Genomic DNA, 18,255 nt, shown 5'->3' on the forward strand with positions numbered 1-18,255 from the left:
CTTACGTGGAGAGATGATTTAACAAGAAGCTCTCTCAACTAGAAATATTGCCGGATAAACATTCATCAATCACTTAGTTTTACAAATTAAAGAACAGTGTTATGATATACCACAAATAATGGTGACACATTAATAAACCAAGCACTAAAAGAAGCAACATAACACTTTCCATGTCCAGCCTTAGAGGAAATACATTACAACACTACAGGGAAAGGAGCCCCACAGCAGAATACCAACAGCACAAAAACTAGCAAAAGACAAAAGGTGCAAATTACAAATATAAAAACCTAATTTTCATACTTAATATAATCTATGATGAAAAGTTTGACTTAGTATATCAGTGGTTTAGTCCAAAATGGGAACAGAAGAAAAATTGGAGAAGGTCAACTGACATAACTGTATTCTTGAGTCTTGAATGAAATCTTCTATCAGAACATCATTCCTCCAAAATTCTGAGTCGGCTTTGCAGAAATTTCCAAGGCCAATGAATTAGCCACCTCCAGACTTCAGTGTGTTACTCAGCCTACATTAACAAGTTTTGATTCTAATATAAGTACATTTTTATGTACATGTATATGTAACACTTTGATTTTATCATCACCACTAAATTACTAAATTTAAAGGTCAAGAAACTGTTATAGACAACTAGTTCGCCATTTAATACTAGCACACGAGTCAAGCAGAGAACGTCACAGAAAACATTGGTAACAGGAGCTGTCCTATAGTTGATGTCTTACAGTCAGACTCAGTAAGCACTTGTAATCATATTTCAAGATGAGAACTTGCAGGTTTTGCATGGTAAGAATCCTTCACACCAAAGTATCATATAGTTTGATGTCTACAAACAAAGAACACCAACAAACCAAACCCTAACCAAAGAACACCAAAAAACCAACTTCATTATATGGTAGACCCTAGAAAGTACTCCCACATTGAGGGGGGAATAGTGACTTATTAATGTTCTAAACTATCATATCATACTTGAGAAAGCTACTGATACTAGTGTTAGTTCCTGAAATAATGTCACTGAAAGTTTGAAACTAAGAATTTTTTCTATGACTTTATATTCTGCACGATACTCAATGTTAAATTGGTCATCTACACATGACTATATTAACACTAAACTAGTAAAGATAACAAAAACCACCAAAAAAAAATAGACCAACACTAAACTAGTACTAGTAGTGGGGTGGCTTCTAATATTGGACTGATATGAATTGAGCATATAACCAAAGAAGAGTTTTCTTAACCTTTCCTTCCTTCTTTGCTCTTCATAAGGCAAGTCAATTTACAAGTTATTTGGTCTAATATCATAAGGGAAGCCAAAGCAACATCTAATCTTATCTAGTTTTGAAACAAAAGAAACTATTTACTGTTGGATCAAAGTAAGAGAATAAAATAAGGAAGTTTCCACTTCTCTAGCAACATAGCATATTAGATATCCCCGAGAACATCAAAAGGAATATTTTTTTTCACTAACTAGACCTACAGAAAATATGATGACTAATAATCCTTACCAGTCTAAGCCCTCAAAAAGACCTTCGCCTTTTATGGCAGAAGTTTTAAAGATAGACCATTGACGGTTTTTTATCTTGTGCAACTCTAAGGCCTCAGTTATTGCAGCATCATCAAGTGCACCAGGAAGATCCTACATCACCCACAAGAGAATATCATATTGCTAAAAACTACACAATTTATTGAAATGATAATTGAAAGTGTAGAGATAGAGACACGAAACTGCAACAGAAGGACTACTTGACTATATGAGGGAAGAACTATCCTCAATATAATATTTATTTCTTTCAATAGAAGGCCTTTTACACTGCCACCATCTACGGGATAACATTTTATCCTTAAACAGTAATACTTCCCGCAACCCTAGAAACAGGCAGTAGCATTTACCTGCTTATTGGCAAAAATAAGGACAACTGCACCCTTCAACTCTTCCTCCTGCCAAAGGCTCAAGAACAGTAAGTTCAACAACACATAAATTTGCATAGATAAAAAATAAATAAATAAATAAAGATGTAAAATCCTAAGGACAGGAAAGAAAGCAGAATTGGGAACGCATGTGATGTTAAATGAAAGCAAAAGCATAAGAACATGAAAAGAGGCCCACTCAACACCTTTAAGCTTAAAGAATATTCAATTTGGAAAACAAGATGTTGTAGAAAATGTGAGTTGAGCGAGAGTATCCAATTAGAATGTTGCAGGCAACAACTCATATTACAAAGTATTTATTATTATTATGATTACCCAAAGTCCCAATAGACCTATTTCTATCCCCTACATAATATCCCTCGCATCAAACTATTTCTATCCCCTACATAAAATCCCCTCACAACAATTTCCCTTCCCTCGTATTTTTACATACACTACACACACACAAGGCAAAGAATAGAAGCACTCAACTTCAAAGAGACAGTGGCAATAGTTACTTTAACTTTGTAAATGTGTAAACCCACAGTCGGTTACCTCCAAGATAGCATGAAACTCCTCTTTAGCTATTACCAGCCTGTCAGTGTCGCTAGAGTCAACAACATAGATTATGGCTTGAGTATTTGGAAAATAGCATCTCCAATATGGCCTGTGGCACAAAACCAACATAGATAGTGAGCTTATATATCAGTCAGAGAAACAATGCAAACCACAATAACACATAGATTTGTTACCACAGGGTCATAATAAGAAAGTTGATTAAAAATCCATGGTCATAACGCATTACAAGGATGTCTCAGAACTAAGCAAAGTTCTATAGACACTGCTTATCCGGAGGAAATACAAACAAATAATGAGAGGACAGTAAGGATTCAAGTTCAACATCGTCATTTCCCCACATGGGATTGGCACCTTAAATAAGAATTGATGGAAAACAATGAATTCGATGAAGATCAGGGATAATTTATGAACAAATAATGAAAGAACAGTAGGGATATTTTATGAAATAAAAAGTCGAGGGAACTGACAGGTTACACTAAAGTCGAGGTATTTTGCAATTTGGCCAGAAACTAATATATGGACATGGATTTAGTTAGTGCACAGATCACATATTGAAGTAGTGTAAATGTATCAAGCATTTCTAATAAGAACAACTCCTACAGGAAAAATAATAATAATAATAACACCTGAGGCCTTTATATAACAATCAAAGAGATATACTGGAGAAACTAGAGACTTGATGGAAATCAAATGCTTATGTTTCACATAACAATAATACATAAGAATTATCAACAAAGAAGACGACTGAGTTCATAAATGAAAAAATTACCTGATACTTGTCTGTCCACCTGTAGCAACAAACAGTGCAAAAACTATCAGAACTGGATAGCATGAATTTTTCATTTGATCAAGAAAATGAAATGGCTTAAACAAGAGGTCAATTCAAAACAACAATTCAAAATTATCAGGTAAGCTTATATCTTCCATCTTCCTGGAGAAGTTACAAGAAACATTGCTCCCCAAAATATATACCGACACACCAATGTAAGGTCAAAGGTATGCAGCCAGAAATTGTTGACTACACGCCCTTGTATGTTTGACCATCATGTTACATAGGAAAAAGGAATTAAAATTCCATTTCCTGACGATCTGGAATGGAAGGCTTTTAGCATTCCACTGTCATCTTTCAAACACAACAGGTATTGTAGTTAGGAAATGATTTCCTAAATTTAAAGAATGTACAAACTTTTGCCCACTTACTGCCTCTGGAAGAATAAAAACTCTCCCAAATGGGTTACCCAAATATGTCAATTAATTGATTTACTTGAAATCAATCAAGAAATTTCTGGATTAATGATTGAAATTTCCTATGAACTGGCTGCACCCAACTTCCAAAGTTCTCTTCCTTATTTACTCACTCAAAGAAAATGCAAGACTAAAGATTCTTCTCAACTCCATTTGATTCCTCCTCCCGTCCTTCTCCAATGCTTTCTACACTTACATTTTTCTGATCAATCTCCCCTCTCCTTTCTTCTCTTGAATAGCAACAAAGTTGAATAAGGTGAGTAAAACATTGAAATGGAGAAAAAAGCCCTTCGGTTTTTAAGGCAAGGATTAAAATCCAGTCACCCAAGAAATGGGGCTAACAATGTCTTCTAGCCAAAATACGTGGAATACTTCTACCACGTCTACTAGAAGTACCCTATTTTCTGCTAGCAATGTAAAGTAATGGCTTTCGTGCAATGCTGAAACAGTCCTGAGTAGTGGGAGCTTTCAGATTGTTAAAACCTCAAGCAGATGGTTTAAAATTGATTCCAAAAGAACCTATTTCACCAAGTAGTGCTAATTCTCCCAATCAACTTAAGTCCAATCCAAATAACACATTTACACTAATTGCTAAAACCACTCTTAAAATATGGCTCTGGTTCTTAAGATCCAAAGTAACTCCATCATCTTAAAAATCTACATAGACTAATAATTTAAACATTCAACTTTATCAGTGCTAATAACACCCAATATATTGTTTACTCCACCTATTTTCTTTCACACAGTCCTCGAAAACTCTTTGAGAAAATAAAAATAAATAAATAAGTATTCTCATCTCGACCACTACTATCCCCAACATCATTGTTGGTGTCATTAAGCGGCATTGGCTTATAAAAACGCCCCAACTATGGGGGTACTGACTCCAGGTGTTGGCCTGGCATACTGACCTCAATCTTACTCTTGTTCTTTTATGTAGTTCTTTTATGTATAATGGATTGTATAGAGTTTACATATTAGTTAATAGTCCGCACCTAATCTGACCTGTTTATAATTGATCCACTAAGTATCCATATTCTACATCATATTACAAAGCTAAGACCTAGATAAAATTGAGATAGTTATTTATTTTGTTATCGATTGGAGAGTTTTCCTTCGAATCCACATTAATAGCTTATACTGAATCAAAACAAAGCACAGCTGATTTATAATTTCAGGTGTGTTCTTAACATAAGCGAGTGCTCTCATAATATTTGCTATCCAAGCAACACATGTCATACTATGCATTTGAAGATGCAGAAAGGGTATAATGTTGCCATACCGAGATCCCATACTTGGAATTTGATGTTGTTGTACTGCACTGTCTCAACATTGAATCCAATCGCTGCATGCAAATAAAAGAAACCGATTCAACAAAATATTCCAACACATTTTAGCTGCCGAAAACTGGTTATCCTACCATTTACTAAGTTCAATCAACCTCAAACATTCAAATTCCACAACTATCTTCACAAATTTCCAACCACGAACTACGAAAATAAACAACCAGAGAAAGAATACCAACTTGGAATTGTGGACACAACCTCCCCCATCTGCAGCCGATCTGCAGGAAAAAAAAAACACACACACAAACCATGTCAACAAAAACCCGAAATCAACACCAAAGATCGAAAAAAAACAACAATGGCAATCGCAGAACGATCGAATTCCTACAGAGAATAGTGGTTTTGCCAGCATTGTCCAATCCGAGGACGAGGATCCGAGCCTCCTTGTTCCCAAAAAGGGAAGAGAACATTTTCGTGAACAAAATGCCCATCGTTGAGTCGAATTGCTCTTAGAGCATGAATGAATGAGGTGAGAGATCAAACGTTAAGGGTCTGAGATCGGATCTTGAACGCAGAACCCTGTACCTCCCTGCAAATCAAAGCATTAGATTGCGTATAGAAGCAGCGAGTCGGAGAGAGAGGATTGAGATTTGCAAACCTGAGGGAAAGGAGAGAGAGGGTCTGCCTTTGAGAATTTGGGGGACTAGTGAGGGGGGGGGGAGTGTTGGGGTTTTTTCGAGCGAGTTAAAATTCTCTGAGAAACGAATCGGAATTGGGAAACATAATAGGAAGCTACGCGGTCGTGTATGGACTTTGGGGTAGAATTTTGTCCGCTACTCTCTTTTTACGCCTGGGGCAAATCATAATGATTTTTTTTTTTTTCCGTACGCTCAGAAACACCATGTATTTTGCCCACTTGCACCAACAAGTTTGTATTACACTATTCTCTTAGGAAAAGACTTATAAGAGTAGTCCTATTTAGGATAGTGTCTATTGTATCCTATGTTGACTTTTGGGTTTGGATTTTATTATTTTCTTTGGGAAACCTAATTTTAAGCTTTTGAGAAAAACAAAACTAGCCTTCAACATGTCTAAGTTTTTCACCTAATGGCTCCCTGTCTAACGGTTATTTTAACAGACAGGCGGAATCACTGCTGCTTGTTTCCAGGGCCGGCCCTGAGGGCTGCTACCTGAGGCAGCCGCCTCAGGCCACCACTCTCCGAAAGGCCTCCGCCAAGTTTATTTTTTTTTAATTTTACATATATTCGTTGTATAATTATATAATTTTCTTTCGCATATCTAAAATAGTTCGGTCACGCTAGCGCAGTGGTAACATTGATTTGCTGTTGTTTGCAGCATCAAGGTTCGAAACACAATGGCCTTATTTTTTCCTTAATTAGTTTAATTGCACTTTTTTGTCCTTTTTTTTCTTAATTATTTCTTTGCAATTAAAACTTTTTTTGTTCCTTCTTTTTCCAGCTTCTAATATTTTGAAATTGAATACTAATGTACTTGGCCTTTGTTTTTCATTGGTTTCTTTTGTAGTTAAATATATTCTGTTCTTTTTTTATTTTTTCAACTTCTAAGAGAAAAATTATTTTAGAATTGAACGCCTTTTTTTTTTTTGCATTACCATTAATGTAGGGGTTTAATTTATATATATAAAAAAATTTGTTCGATTGTATGATTTTTTTTATGTGAGGCCACATTTAAATTATTTGCCTCAAGCCTTCAAAATGTCAGGACCGGCCCTGCTTGTTTCTATCCTAAGCCAAAACTAGTACTTCCTGTGAAACAGAAAATCTAAACTTCAAAGTTCTACAGGACACAGGTAGAAAACTGATAAACAACTTCAACATTTTGAACTTGAAAAATTTTGACGAAGTGGATGAGCAATCTAGAATTATTTATTTAAACATATTTACAAGCTGAGAACTCAGAGCCTCATTTTTAGGTAAACAGCTAAAAGCTGTTTAGCTATCCATGAGGATTATTACAGACACTTACTTGAAATGAAAGCACACTACTCCATACTAGACAGGAAGGAAAGAACACACTGCTATTATGGCTTTCTTACTTCTTGAGGGAAGACTCTTTTGCTCAATTTTCTGATGCCTTACAAACTGAACCTAAAGCTCCTTATATAGGGAACGGAACTCAAACTGGAATTCAAAACACTAAAATGTACAAAACAACTCCATTATTTTCTGCTCTCGTGAGTGCTCCGGATGATTGAGGTCGATTGACGAAAAGCAGATTCCTTTAGGTGAAATGTTTTTCACCTTCTTCTTTTTGAAAAGCAAAAGCCTCTTTTAGGAAAAGGCCAAAATTGCTTTCGGTGTTTTCTACACCTGCTGCTTCACATGTTTTCGTTTGTTTCTAAATTATTGCCTAGGACAAAAGAGTTGTTATCCATCCTAGCATTTGTTCTGTTCTCTTCTACGTCTGTATCTTCATACATCTTGTAGTGGTTGTTTTTTTCAATCTTTTCAATCCACTGAAAGCAGGCGAACGTGGAATCTATTTCTTTTCTTTTGAGAGAAAGAAAAAGGTCACTGCTAATAAGCTCAGGATGGTCATATGCAGTAACAATAATTTTTTCTCCTGCTGCCATGAATGTATTTTCTGTATCTTCTTCAATGATCTTTTTGATATATTCCAGAGACATGGCCTTCATCCAAGGAATACTAGAATTTGGTTGGCCATTGTATCCAACACATGCAGGGTGAAGATATTTTCCTTGAATGATTCTCACATAATAGTATGGAGAAGGATTAAATACTCGTTACTCCTCATACTTTTGCATGAAAACAGTTTAGTCCAAATTTTTTAAATTAAACAGTTTAGTCCTTATTCTTTCCAATTCTCACACAACAGGTCCTAAAATGACTATTATACCCCTCACTTTTTATTTCTCTCTCTCTCTACATATATATATATATATATATATATATATATATATATATATATATATATAGTGTGTGTGTGTACATATATATATATATATATATATATATATATATATATATATAGTGTGTGTGTGTACATATATATATATATATATATATATATATATAGAATTTTTCTCAGGTAAGGATGTCCTTAGTTTTTCTTATGGAACGGATTTACTGTTTTCACCCACTTTCCGATCACATTTTCACATCTTAACCATTCAGTTTTTAGGTCCTAATGTATGGATCACCTCTGCAAAATTTCAGCCAATTTGGTGATCGTTAAGGCGTCCAAAACTGTAATTTACACGAACAAACCGAATCTGTCGAACCGGAACCGTTCGTTTACATTGTTGTAATTTGCATTTTTGGATACCTTAATGATCACCAATTTGGCTGAAATTTTGCAGAGATGATCTATACATTAGGACCTAAAAACTGAACGGTTAAGATGTGAAAAGTTGATCGGAAAGTGGGTGAAAACCGGAAATTCGTACCTAAGAAAAACTAAGGACATCCTTAGTGTAGTCGGACTGTATATATATATATATATATATATATATATATATATATATATATCTATACACACACACACACGTGTGTGTGTGTGTGTGTGTATATATATATATAGAGAGAGAGAGAGAGGCAGAAAAAATAAAAAATAAAAAGAGAGAAAAATAAAAAAAATAAAAAGTGAGGGGTATAATAGTCATTTTAGGACTTGTTGTGTGAGAATTAGAAAGAATAAGGACTAAACTGTTTAATTTTAAAAATTTAGACTAAACTGTTTTTCATGCAAAAGTATAAGGAGTAACGAGTATTTAGTCCTATGGAGAAATATAGTCAACCTCGCCATTTTTCTTCTGAATCCACTCTGGTGGAGTAGATCTGAACTTTAATCTGAGGATGCAGTCATTTTTTCTAACATTTTTGACTGTGTTGACTATGATGGGTGGTAGTCCCTTGAGATCATCATTGGTTTTAGTCCAGAGGTTATGGACAAAACCATTTTCAACAAGCCAAACCTTGTGTTCTTGAGGATGTTTACTCTGAACATTGACTACGTATCTTCCAACGTAAGGTCCAAGGACAATGAAGAGAGTTGGAGGAAGACATGAGTCAGAATTATGACTTCCAATAAGAATATGGAAGTCGAACCAATCTGATTCTTTTAGTGCTAAAACAGGAACTTTAGCACTTCCAGGATCTTCAAGATACTGAATTTTTTCATTCTGGACAGCACTCTGCTGTGTATTTTCATAAACTTCTTCAAACTGTGGTCTGATATTTTCATGGAGTTCTTCCGCTAGGGCAAACAAAGCTGAGAACATGAGACCACAACAACCTTAAACGGTCTTGATGAGCCTTTATCATCTACCATTTGAGACGGGCTAGCCAATCCTTTACCCTGGGATTGATCAGTTGTGGCTAATCCTTTTGGATTTAGCAAATATCTTTTGAGGATTTTTTCTTTAGGTTCCTCAACATTTTCAGGCTCTTTTCCTGTTCTTCTGTTTCTGGGATTGCGACCTTCATCGCCTTCTCTTCGACTGAACATCGCCATTTCTCTGGTTAGGGCGTCTAGAAGATAATTCTTGTTTCCTGCGATTAATTCAACATTATAATCATATAGATTAAGAAATAATTGCCAATTTGCTAATCTTCCTCTATCAGCAGCTTTATCAAGTTTAAATTTTTTTAAATTCTTTACTCTAGCACAATCGGTGCGTACAGTAAAGAGTTTTCCTAGAAAACCTAGAGAATTTAAAATTGTGTTCTTGACAGCTAAAATCTCTTTTTCTTCTGTAGGATAATTTTGTTCTGCAGGGCTGAACTTGCCGCTACAAAATTTACAAATTTTTTCAACGTTAGTTCCAGGAGTTTTTGCCAAAATGACACCAGACCAGTAATTATCACTAGCATCAGTTTGGAGTATGATTTCATCTTTCTCTTCTGGTTGTTGTAAAGGAGGGAGATTCTTGCAGAGGGCTTTTATCTGCTTCATGATTTTTTTATCATCTTCTGTGAAAGCTCCATTTTCTTTTGGAAGTTGTTTTAGGAGATAACATTGTTATTAGTCCTGAGATTTTGGGAATGAAATCCCTTCCATAGTTGATGACTCCTAAAAATCTTTCTAGACTCTTAGCATCAGGAATTTTATCTGGGAATTTTCAGATTTTCTCAAGGATATGGGGTTGGAGTTTTATCACTCCATTCTTGATATTTATACCAAGAAAATCAACTTCGTCTAGGATAAAAAATACTTTCTTTTCTCCTAGGATGATCCCATGCTGAATTATCAGCTTAATAACCTCGTAAAGGTGTTTCATGTGTTCTTCTATGTTTTTGGAGAAGACAAGAATGTCATCGATATAGACGACACAAAATTCAGCAACATGTTTGAAGATGTCATCCATCTTTCTTTGGAAGATTGAAGGGCCTTATTTTAGGCCAAAGGGCATTACTAACCATTCGTAATGACCTTGTGGTGTTCCAAATGCAGTGAGAGGAACACTATCTGGATGCATCTTGACTTGCCAAAAACCCGACTTTGCATCGAATTTTGAAAAGACTTTAGCTCCTTTAAGCTGATTGATCAAGACTCTTGCTTGAGCTATTTGATAACTATCTTTAACAGTCTTCTTGTTGACATCTCTGTAGTCAATCACCATTCTAGCTTTTCCTCTAACGTTTTCTACATGGTTTCTCAAGTAGAAAGCTGGAGCATGATGAGGGCTAGTAGATGGTCTAATTAATCTCTTGTTCAGGAGATTTTCTATATCTTTTCTGAATTCTTTTTTATCTTCCTCTTTATACTAAGGAACAACTTTGACATGACATATAGCATTCATATCATGTAATCTTAATTCACAGACCACTAGGTCTTTTTTCAAAAATTTCTGAGGGTCGACATCTATATTTTGTTCGAGCATTTTCTTTATTTTATCAAGAATAGGGATTTTCTGAGATTCAAGCTTATTTTGAAAATGCTTGAGATTATGCTCATGGATAAAACTAGCTTCTTCATCTTCGATAGTTATTTCTTCTTCTTCTTCTCTTTCAAAAGAATAATCTTCGATGAGCAATTCTTTTTGTTGCTTAATTTGAAGCATAGGTTCAAATCTGGGCGTATAGGGCTTATGATCACCACTATTTCGTTGCGATCTCTGATATTGAGTAGTAAAGTGTGGACCTACTACACTTTTTGCTTGGGTCAGTCTATCGGCCCAAAACATTCTGTCTCCTTTTCTGAAGCCCATAGCTTCTTCATCTTGAATAAATCTCTGCTGGAGAAGGAAATCATTTCCCAATAAGAAATCTGATCCTTGGCCTTCTGATTGCCAAAGAGTGTTGATGACAAATGTTCCTCCACCAATGGTGATATGAACATCTCTAGCTACCTTTTTCATGGTTAGGTGGCTTCCATCAAATTGACCGCCAGTAGCTATTCTTTTATTGTCTTCTTTCCAGAGTTCTTCTGGAATTGCAAATCTTTTTGCAACTGTGAATCCTGATCCATTATCTACAAGTGCATGTAGATGATACTTTCTGTGATCAGGGAATTTTAATCCGATCTCTATGTAGTTACTATATCTACTAGTAGTGATGACTTTTGATTGTTGAAGCTCGTCTTGAGCTTGTTCTTGTGGTACAAATGGTTTACATTCTTCTGGAATGTTTTTTGGTTCAACCAGTTCCATATTTTCATCGATCATTTCTTCCTTTGTTTCTGAGGAAGATTCAGTAATTTCTTGGAATAAAGTTTCTATCTTTTTCTCTTTTTGTTTACTGAGATATTCCTCATATTCTTGTTCCACCAGTTGGCTGATAAGGCCATTCTTGGTTTTTCTTCTTGCTTCAGCTATGAAGCATTCTTTGTGATAAGTCTTTTTCGATTCTTCACAGAACATGGGAAGTCCATTTTTTTCATGACATAGGTAGTAGTCACAAATGAATGTACCAGGGTTAACCTGATAAGAAGACATTATTGCTTCTGTCTTACTTTCTTCCCAATTTTTTACTTTAAGAACATTCATCTGTCTAGATTCTAAATATTCTATTTCAGAATCTAATTCATAATCAGATGAGGATTCTTCTTTAGACCAGGCAAAATATACTGTCCTGTCATCGTTTTCATCATCAGAATAAGCTATTTCATAGCCTTTCATGTTTGTCGTTTCTACTATGGGCTCATATTCTTCAAATAGAGCTTTCGTAGATCTTTTATTTTTTTCTAGACATTCATTAGCATAATGCCCTTCAGCTTTGCATAACCAACATCTGCAAGCTTTCTTGCCTGGTTGTCTATTTTGATGGTTGGTTTGGTGATTCTTCTTTTTCTTGAAGAATTTCTTCTTTGGATCTCCTTCTGGTTTTTTGAAGTTGGAGCTTTTCTTAAACTTCCAATCTTTTTTGTTTTCATTCTTTCTGAACCGTTTTAAGTAATATTTTTCTTTTCTTTTCTTACGAAACTTGGATTCATGACAACCCCAGTTGGTAGGCATATCCAGTATTCCATAACAGAAGTTTTCAACTCCTTTGAGTGTTTCTTGGCCATTTTGGCTCTAAGATTTGCGTTGCATTGTTCTTTTAATAATTGCCTTATTCTATCGGCAATTCCTCCAACTGAAAATCTTTCAATTGGCTTTTCAACTATGCTTTCTCTCACAGCTATTCTCCAAGGTTTAGGGAGTTTTCTGTGTAACAGGTTGACTAGATCAGTATTCTCTAGTCCGCCTATTGTACAGTAGTATTCCTGAAATTCATTCAAATATTCTTCAAAATATCTCATGTCACAGATTTTGAGAGCATAGATATTTGATTTAGCCGCTTCTTTGGCTTTTCACTCAAATTTGAGAGATTTCCACAGAATTGATCGTACAAGGTGGTTTCATATGGTGATTTCAAATTTTTTATTTCTTCTAGCCACTCTCTTCGCAGTCTCTTTGAAAGACAAATAGTATTTCTTGGCTACTCCAGTGAGGATGGTTTCATAATACATCTGAAGATCTGGTGCTTCAAACTTTCCAAGGGTAAGAGCAGAATTCATCATGAAGCTATCTACCCATTGGTCAATAGCTTTTCTTTTATCTAGAGCTTTGTCTAGATTTAGTCATATACCATAGTTTGTGATTGGCAATCTAGGCATATTGTCCTCTGGGACAAATCTTTAAGAATTTCTTTCTTCTTTTTTACCTGTAGGGGCTTTCTGTACAGGGAGTTTCAGTTTTCCCTTTTCTCTGATGATGAAAGTTTTGGAATTGGAACTTTCTGCATCTTCCATTTCTATATCTTGATAAAGAAGGATTTTTTTTACCTTTCTTACTTTGAAAATTTTAATTTCTTCGATTAGTTGTTCTAATCGTTCAATATTTTCACAGGATTCTGCTTCATCATAGAGTTCATAGAGATTTTTTCTCTAAGCATATTTACTGGTCTATTTAGATCAGCTTCTAGTTCTTCTTCAGTAATGGGATATGTTGGTTCTTCTACAACAAATTTGGTGTCACTAGTACTTGCTTCTCTAATACTGTTGCATCTTCTGAAGTTTTTGTTTATCCTGATATTCACAGGACCGACGTCACTTTTTCTGTGATCATCAAATTTTAGACTGATATCCCCAGTCTTTCTACTTTCATAAATTGCAGCTTTTGTACTTTCTGGTGGTTTCTTTGGACCAGATAATTTCAATTCGATAGGAAAAGTTACTTCATTCCAAGTAACCTTGTGAATTTATTGTGAATGGTTCTTTTGGCTGGTGAGGAATCCAGTAGTAAGACCTGGGATATTTGATATCCTTGTCTTTGGTTCTACTGTGGCACTCATCAATTTATAGTATATTCTGTATACTATTGTAAGTTCTTGCATATTTTCTTTCATTGATATACCATCTCTCTTGACTCTCAGTCTTAGACAGTGGGCTGCGTCTTTCAAGCTGGTTGAGAAATTTGGGAAACAGTTGAAATATGCCACTTGATTGCATAAGGATGCTTCAAGTGTTCCCAATAGACTAGCTTGAAAATCGGTTAGTCTATTGTCTTGTAAGACACAGAGAACTGAACAGTTTATGCCTTCTCGGGCAAGAAGTTCTATGCCTACTTGGACTGCTCCAATATGCATAAATTGATAATTTTTTGCCTTTGCTCTGACAACTTCTTGAGGAGTGATCATCAAGAGATCTGTTTTTCCTGTTGTGGAAGGAGTTGTAAATTCCAATAATTTGAAATGATGGCTGCCCATCAATTCAAACTTTCCTAGCTCTTTTATAAATTTGTTTGAAATCTAATTTTGGAATTGCGGAGTTTTTTACCTCCTGTTCTATTTCATTGTATTCGAATTCTTCTGCATTTAGGAGTTGTACTCCTTTCTTTTTTGCAAAGATGCTCATCATTTTGACATTTCTTGCTACCAAGTGTTTTGGCTTTTCATATTTGATACTAGTCAGACTAGTAGAAGGTTCTAGAAAAACCATGTTTGGAACAAGATTCTTGTCAGGTTTTTCTAATGGTTTGAATTCATTAGCTTTCTTTGATTTTACTGGAGGCTTTTTCTTATCCTTCAGTATATTTTTCATAGAATCCAGCATTTCTTGTTGTTCATTGATTTTTCTACTAACACTTGTTAGCTGTTCTTCTTCCCTTTTAGGAAGTTCTTTGATATAATCGATTTTGTACTCCAATTTTTCTAATTGGGAGTTTATATTTGGTATTTTTTCTAGATGATCTTGACATCTAGATACTTCTTGTATCAGGTTCTGATGTTTCTCATCAGAAGATTTTCGTAGAGAATTCAACTTCTCTAATATTAATTCAGACATTGTCCCCATTGGGGATTCCTTTTGAGCTTTTTCAGCAAGCTCTGATACCAGTGATTTGCGGATTTAACCAATACTCAAATAATCAAGAGTTTTTGTTCCTCTTAGAGAGGATATTCGAGATCTCCGATAGTTTTCTCAACTTCGTAAATTCTTTTTTGAACTATGAAGATAATATCCCAATAATCGGGAGTTTCTCTTTTAAGCCTTGACCTGTAATCTTTTAACTTTATCAACTTTTCTTTTTCTTCAGCTAACTATTTACTAGTTATTTTGCAAATAGAAATTAATTCTAATCTGGAGATGATCAAAATTATGAATAGTGAAAATTAACTGTTTACCTTTGAATATAGAGGATGAATTCTAACTGTAAATATTATCTAAACAAATAATTTCAAGATGGGCCCACCACGTTTCATCAAAAGGGAAGAAAAATTACTATTCATAGTAATAGTAAAATTGCAAAGGTTGGAGAGAAAAAAAAGGGGTACTAATGGTATAAAAGTAGGTAATATGGGTAGGTGAAAAGAAAAAGGGAAAAATTTTGCGTGAAAGGGAATAAAAATAAGTTTTTTTTTTTTTTGAAATAATATCATGTCGATATATTAATACTCAGGTCAGAAAGGACCATTACATATCCCCCCCCTCTACCATATATGGGTAGATAAAGAGTTTGTGGTAAACCACAACGATACATAGATTAGATCCGATCATTTGACGGTACTCATGCTCACTTATTCAAGAAAGCCTAGAAAACTATGTAACCTAAGACAAGTTACTAGGCCAAATAAAAGAAAAAGTTTAAATTTTCTCCTTGCCCTTAACACTAGGGCTAGGAGGTTTTCTTGGACAAGGCACACTTAGCACTTCTTCAGATGGTATTGTCTTGGTCTTTGGGGGATTCTTGTTCTTGGACCCCAAAGGACGACCCATCTTCTTCTTACCATCAGTCTTTGCAGCATGCCCTCCATCCCTGGGCATCATGACCTCCGCTGGCACTAGCATACCGCTAGGAGTCTCAACTAAACCAAGTGATTTGGTAGTGAATGGAAGAGCAGGAATCTTTTCCTTCTTCATGGGTGCAGTATTGCCGTTAGACTCATCCATCATAAACTTGATTTTCTTTGGGGAGCAGAATGGTAAGGGAGGGCAGCTTCGCTTCAAAGGTTCCATGGGCTGCTCGTCAACCGGGATCAATGCCAGGGTTTGGTCAGTGCTAGTTGCATCCTGCATCTGTGCATTCTGGATAAGGACCGGTTTGTGCTGCTTCATGATGTCTTTGCTGCCAAATAGATCCCGAGCAATAGAGGGTAAAATAGGGGTCTGCACTCCCTTAAAGCGAAAAACTCCATTATTGAAAATATCTGCAAAGTTTCGAAAAGGACTACGCAGTCCAATTCTTTTACCGCTTGTGTCAGCGGCCAGTTGCTGCTGCTCCGGTATGTCAGTCATCTTGCAGGTTCCATCCACATGATAGATCAAGTGATAGGCTTTGCACTTAACAACCAGGTTCTTGAAAAAAAAAAAAGAGATTTCTTCCACCACATTTGGTGCCATTTTTTTTTTTTTTTCAGAAAAAAGGGCTTAGAGATATCATGAGAGAATTTTACCTGGATCTTGCCAATTCTGTCAAAAAGCTTCGTGTCCATGTATTGAAACTTTCCCGCAACAAAGGCTACCTAAGGCTCGATTGAAGTACCATGCCCCCCCCCCCCCCACAACACTTTGTTTGAACCCCTTTTAAGATCGAATGCAAACACAAAACGCCATTGTGTACGTTCCTGGACTTTGAATCTGCTATCAAGAACTCAAATCCTTCGAAAGTGTTTGTGCAGATCCGTGGCAACAACCGGTTTGGTCGTCAGCGGTCGAGCAAGCAGAAAAGCCTGGGAGTTTCGAGGCGCTGCAGCATTTCCCATAAGTGAGACGTCGATGACGTCGCCTCCGGCCAAAGCCAGCGAAGCGGCAAAGCTCGCTGTGACATCATCAATGCCGGAGGAGGTTGTCATGGTGGAGGAGGAGCAACAAGATTGACGAAGGCGTCGTTCTATGGTTAGGGTTTGTGAGTGGGAATATGACGCTCCTAGATCCGAAAAAAGAAAATTTTTCTGCAAATGATGTTGCTCATAGAATAGCACATCTACTAGTTTCTCTTTTGGGAAAAAAAATAAGTTGGTGGGGTGTATGGGAAGTATATTGGTGGATTAGGGGTGTATGGGCATTTCTCCAATCATAATTCTATTGTGCCATATACGGATGATCCAACAGTGTTGAGATTCTCTGCAATAAACAGTGAAAATATTACTTATGACTTTCACATTATTGGATTTTCGTGTCATACACTATGGCAAAATTTAGACTTTCAAATAGGCCTCATCATTTAGCCTGCGGATCAAATGAGCTGATGGAGGCCAGCAAGCCCAACGGGTAAATGCCCGGCCTGATGGGTAGAGAGTCGGGTTTGGTGTAGGGGTTTGAGGCTCGGCCCGGCCCATAGGTCCAGCCAGCGAAAGGCCCGTAAAAGCCCGGCCTGTAAGCCCCGCAAATTAAATACTATACTATGTGTAGTTAATTATATATACTATATATGTATATAAATTATATATTATATACACACACACATACACACACAGATATATATATATATATTATATATAATACAGGGCCCTTCTAGTAAGAGATTCATTTTTTTGATATTTTCTAGGGATTAGGGCATTAGGACCAACTTTTTCGATCATATTTTTGCATCTCAACCGTTCAGTTTTTATGTCCTAATGTGTAGATTACTCCTGCAAATTTTCAGTTAAAATTGATTATCTTTAAGGCATTCAAAATGGCGATTTAAGATTATAAGTATGAACAGTTCAAGTTTGGACAGATTTGGTTCGTCCGTTGATTTAATCTAGTTTGATACCTTAACGATCACCGATTTGGCTGAAAATTTGCCAAAAATGATCTACACATTAGGACCTAAAAGCTGAAAATGCCGAAATATGATCGAAAAGTTGGTCTAACGCCCTAATCCCTAGAAAAAACAAAAAAAAAAATAGATCCCTTAGTGGAAGGGGCCCTATATATATAGACACACACACACACACACACTAAGGAGGTCCTTAACTTAGCTTAAGGAACAGATTTTCCATATTTTGACCACTTTGATCACACATTCACATCTTAACCGTTCGTGTAAATTGCAGTTTTGGATGCCTTAACGATCATCAATTTGACTGAAAATTTGCAAAAAGTGATCTACTCTTATATATATATATCTAAAAACTGAACGGTTAAGATGTGAATATGCTATTGAAAAGTGGTCAAAATATGGAAATCCATTCCTTAAGCTAAGTTAAGGACCTCCTTGGCATAGAAGGTCTATGTGTGTGTGTGTATTCCTTCTCTACTAAGGAGGTCCTTAGATATTAATATCTAAGGATTTAGTTGATAGATTCCACTTTTCGATCGG

At 35.9% G+C, this 18,255-nt stretch overlaps 1 protein-coding gene across 1 annotated transcript; it reads right to left on the minus strand.

Moving 5' to 3' along the window:
- Positions 1-34: 34 nt before the first annotated feature.
- LOC133709656 (ADP-ribosylation factor 1) lies at positions 35-5,844 on the minus strand. The gene is made up of 9 exons (XM_062135466.1): positions 5,686-5,844; positions 5,416-5,616; positions 5,267-5,305; positions 5,024-5,086; positions 3,269-3,287; positions 2,476-2,587; positions 1,903-1,950; positions 1,518-1,648; positions 35-523 (listed from the first exon to the last, which is right to left on the minus strand). The coding sequence occupies exons 2-9, from the start codon at positions 5,516-5,518 to the stop codon at positions 490-492; spliced, it is 549 nt and encodes a 182-aa protein (XP_061991450.1). The 5' UTR covers positions 5,519-5,616; positions 5,686-5,844; the 3' UTR covers positions 35-489.
- Between the last annotated feature and the right edge of the window lie 12,411 nt (positions 5,845-18,255).

The sequence above is a fragment of the Rosa rugosa genome, chromosome 5 (genome assembly GCF_958449725.1).
Source record: "Rosa rugosa chromosome 5, drRosRugo1.1, whole genome shotgun sequence".
In the NCBI taxonomy this organism is placed as follows: domain Eukaryota; kingdom Viridiplantae; phylum Streptophyta; class Magnoliopsida; order Rosales; family Rosaceae; genus Rosa; species Rosa rugosa.

What these genes read in the sequence shown, in the direction of transcription:
- LOC133709656 (XM_062135466.1), bottom strand. Translation starts at nt 5,518, where the DNA reads ATGGGCATTTTGTTCACGAAAATGTTCTCTTCCCTTTTTGGGAACAAG. An exon ending in GGTTGTGTCCACAATTCCAA is followed by an intron (nt 5,087 to 5,266) that starts GTTGGTATTCTT and finishes ATTTGCATGCAG; the next exon opens with CGATTGGATTCAATGTTGAG. An exon ending in CTTTTTGAGGGCTTAGACTG is followed by an intron (nt 524 to 1,517) that starts GTAAGGATTATT and finishes TTGTTAATGTAG; the next exon opens with GCTGAGTAACACACTGAAGT.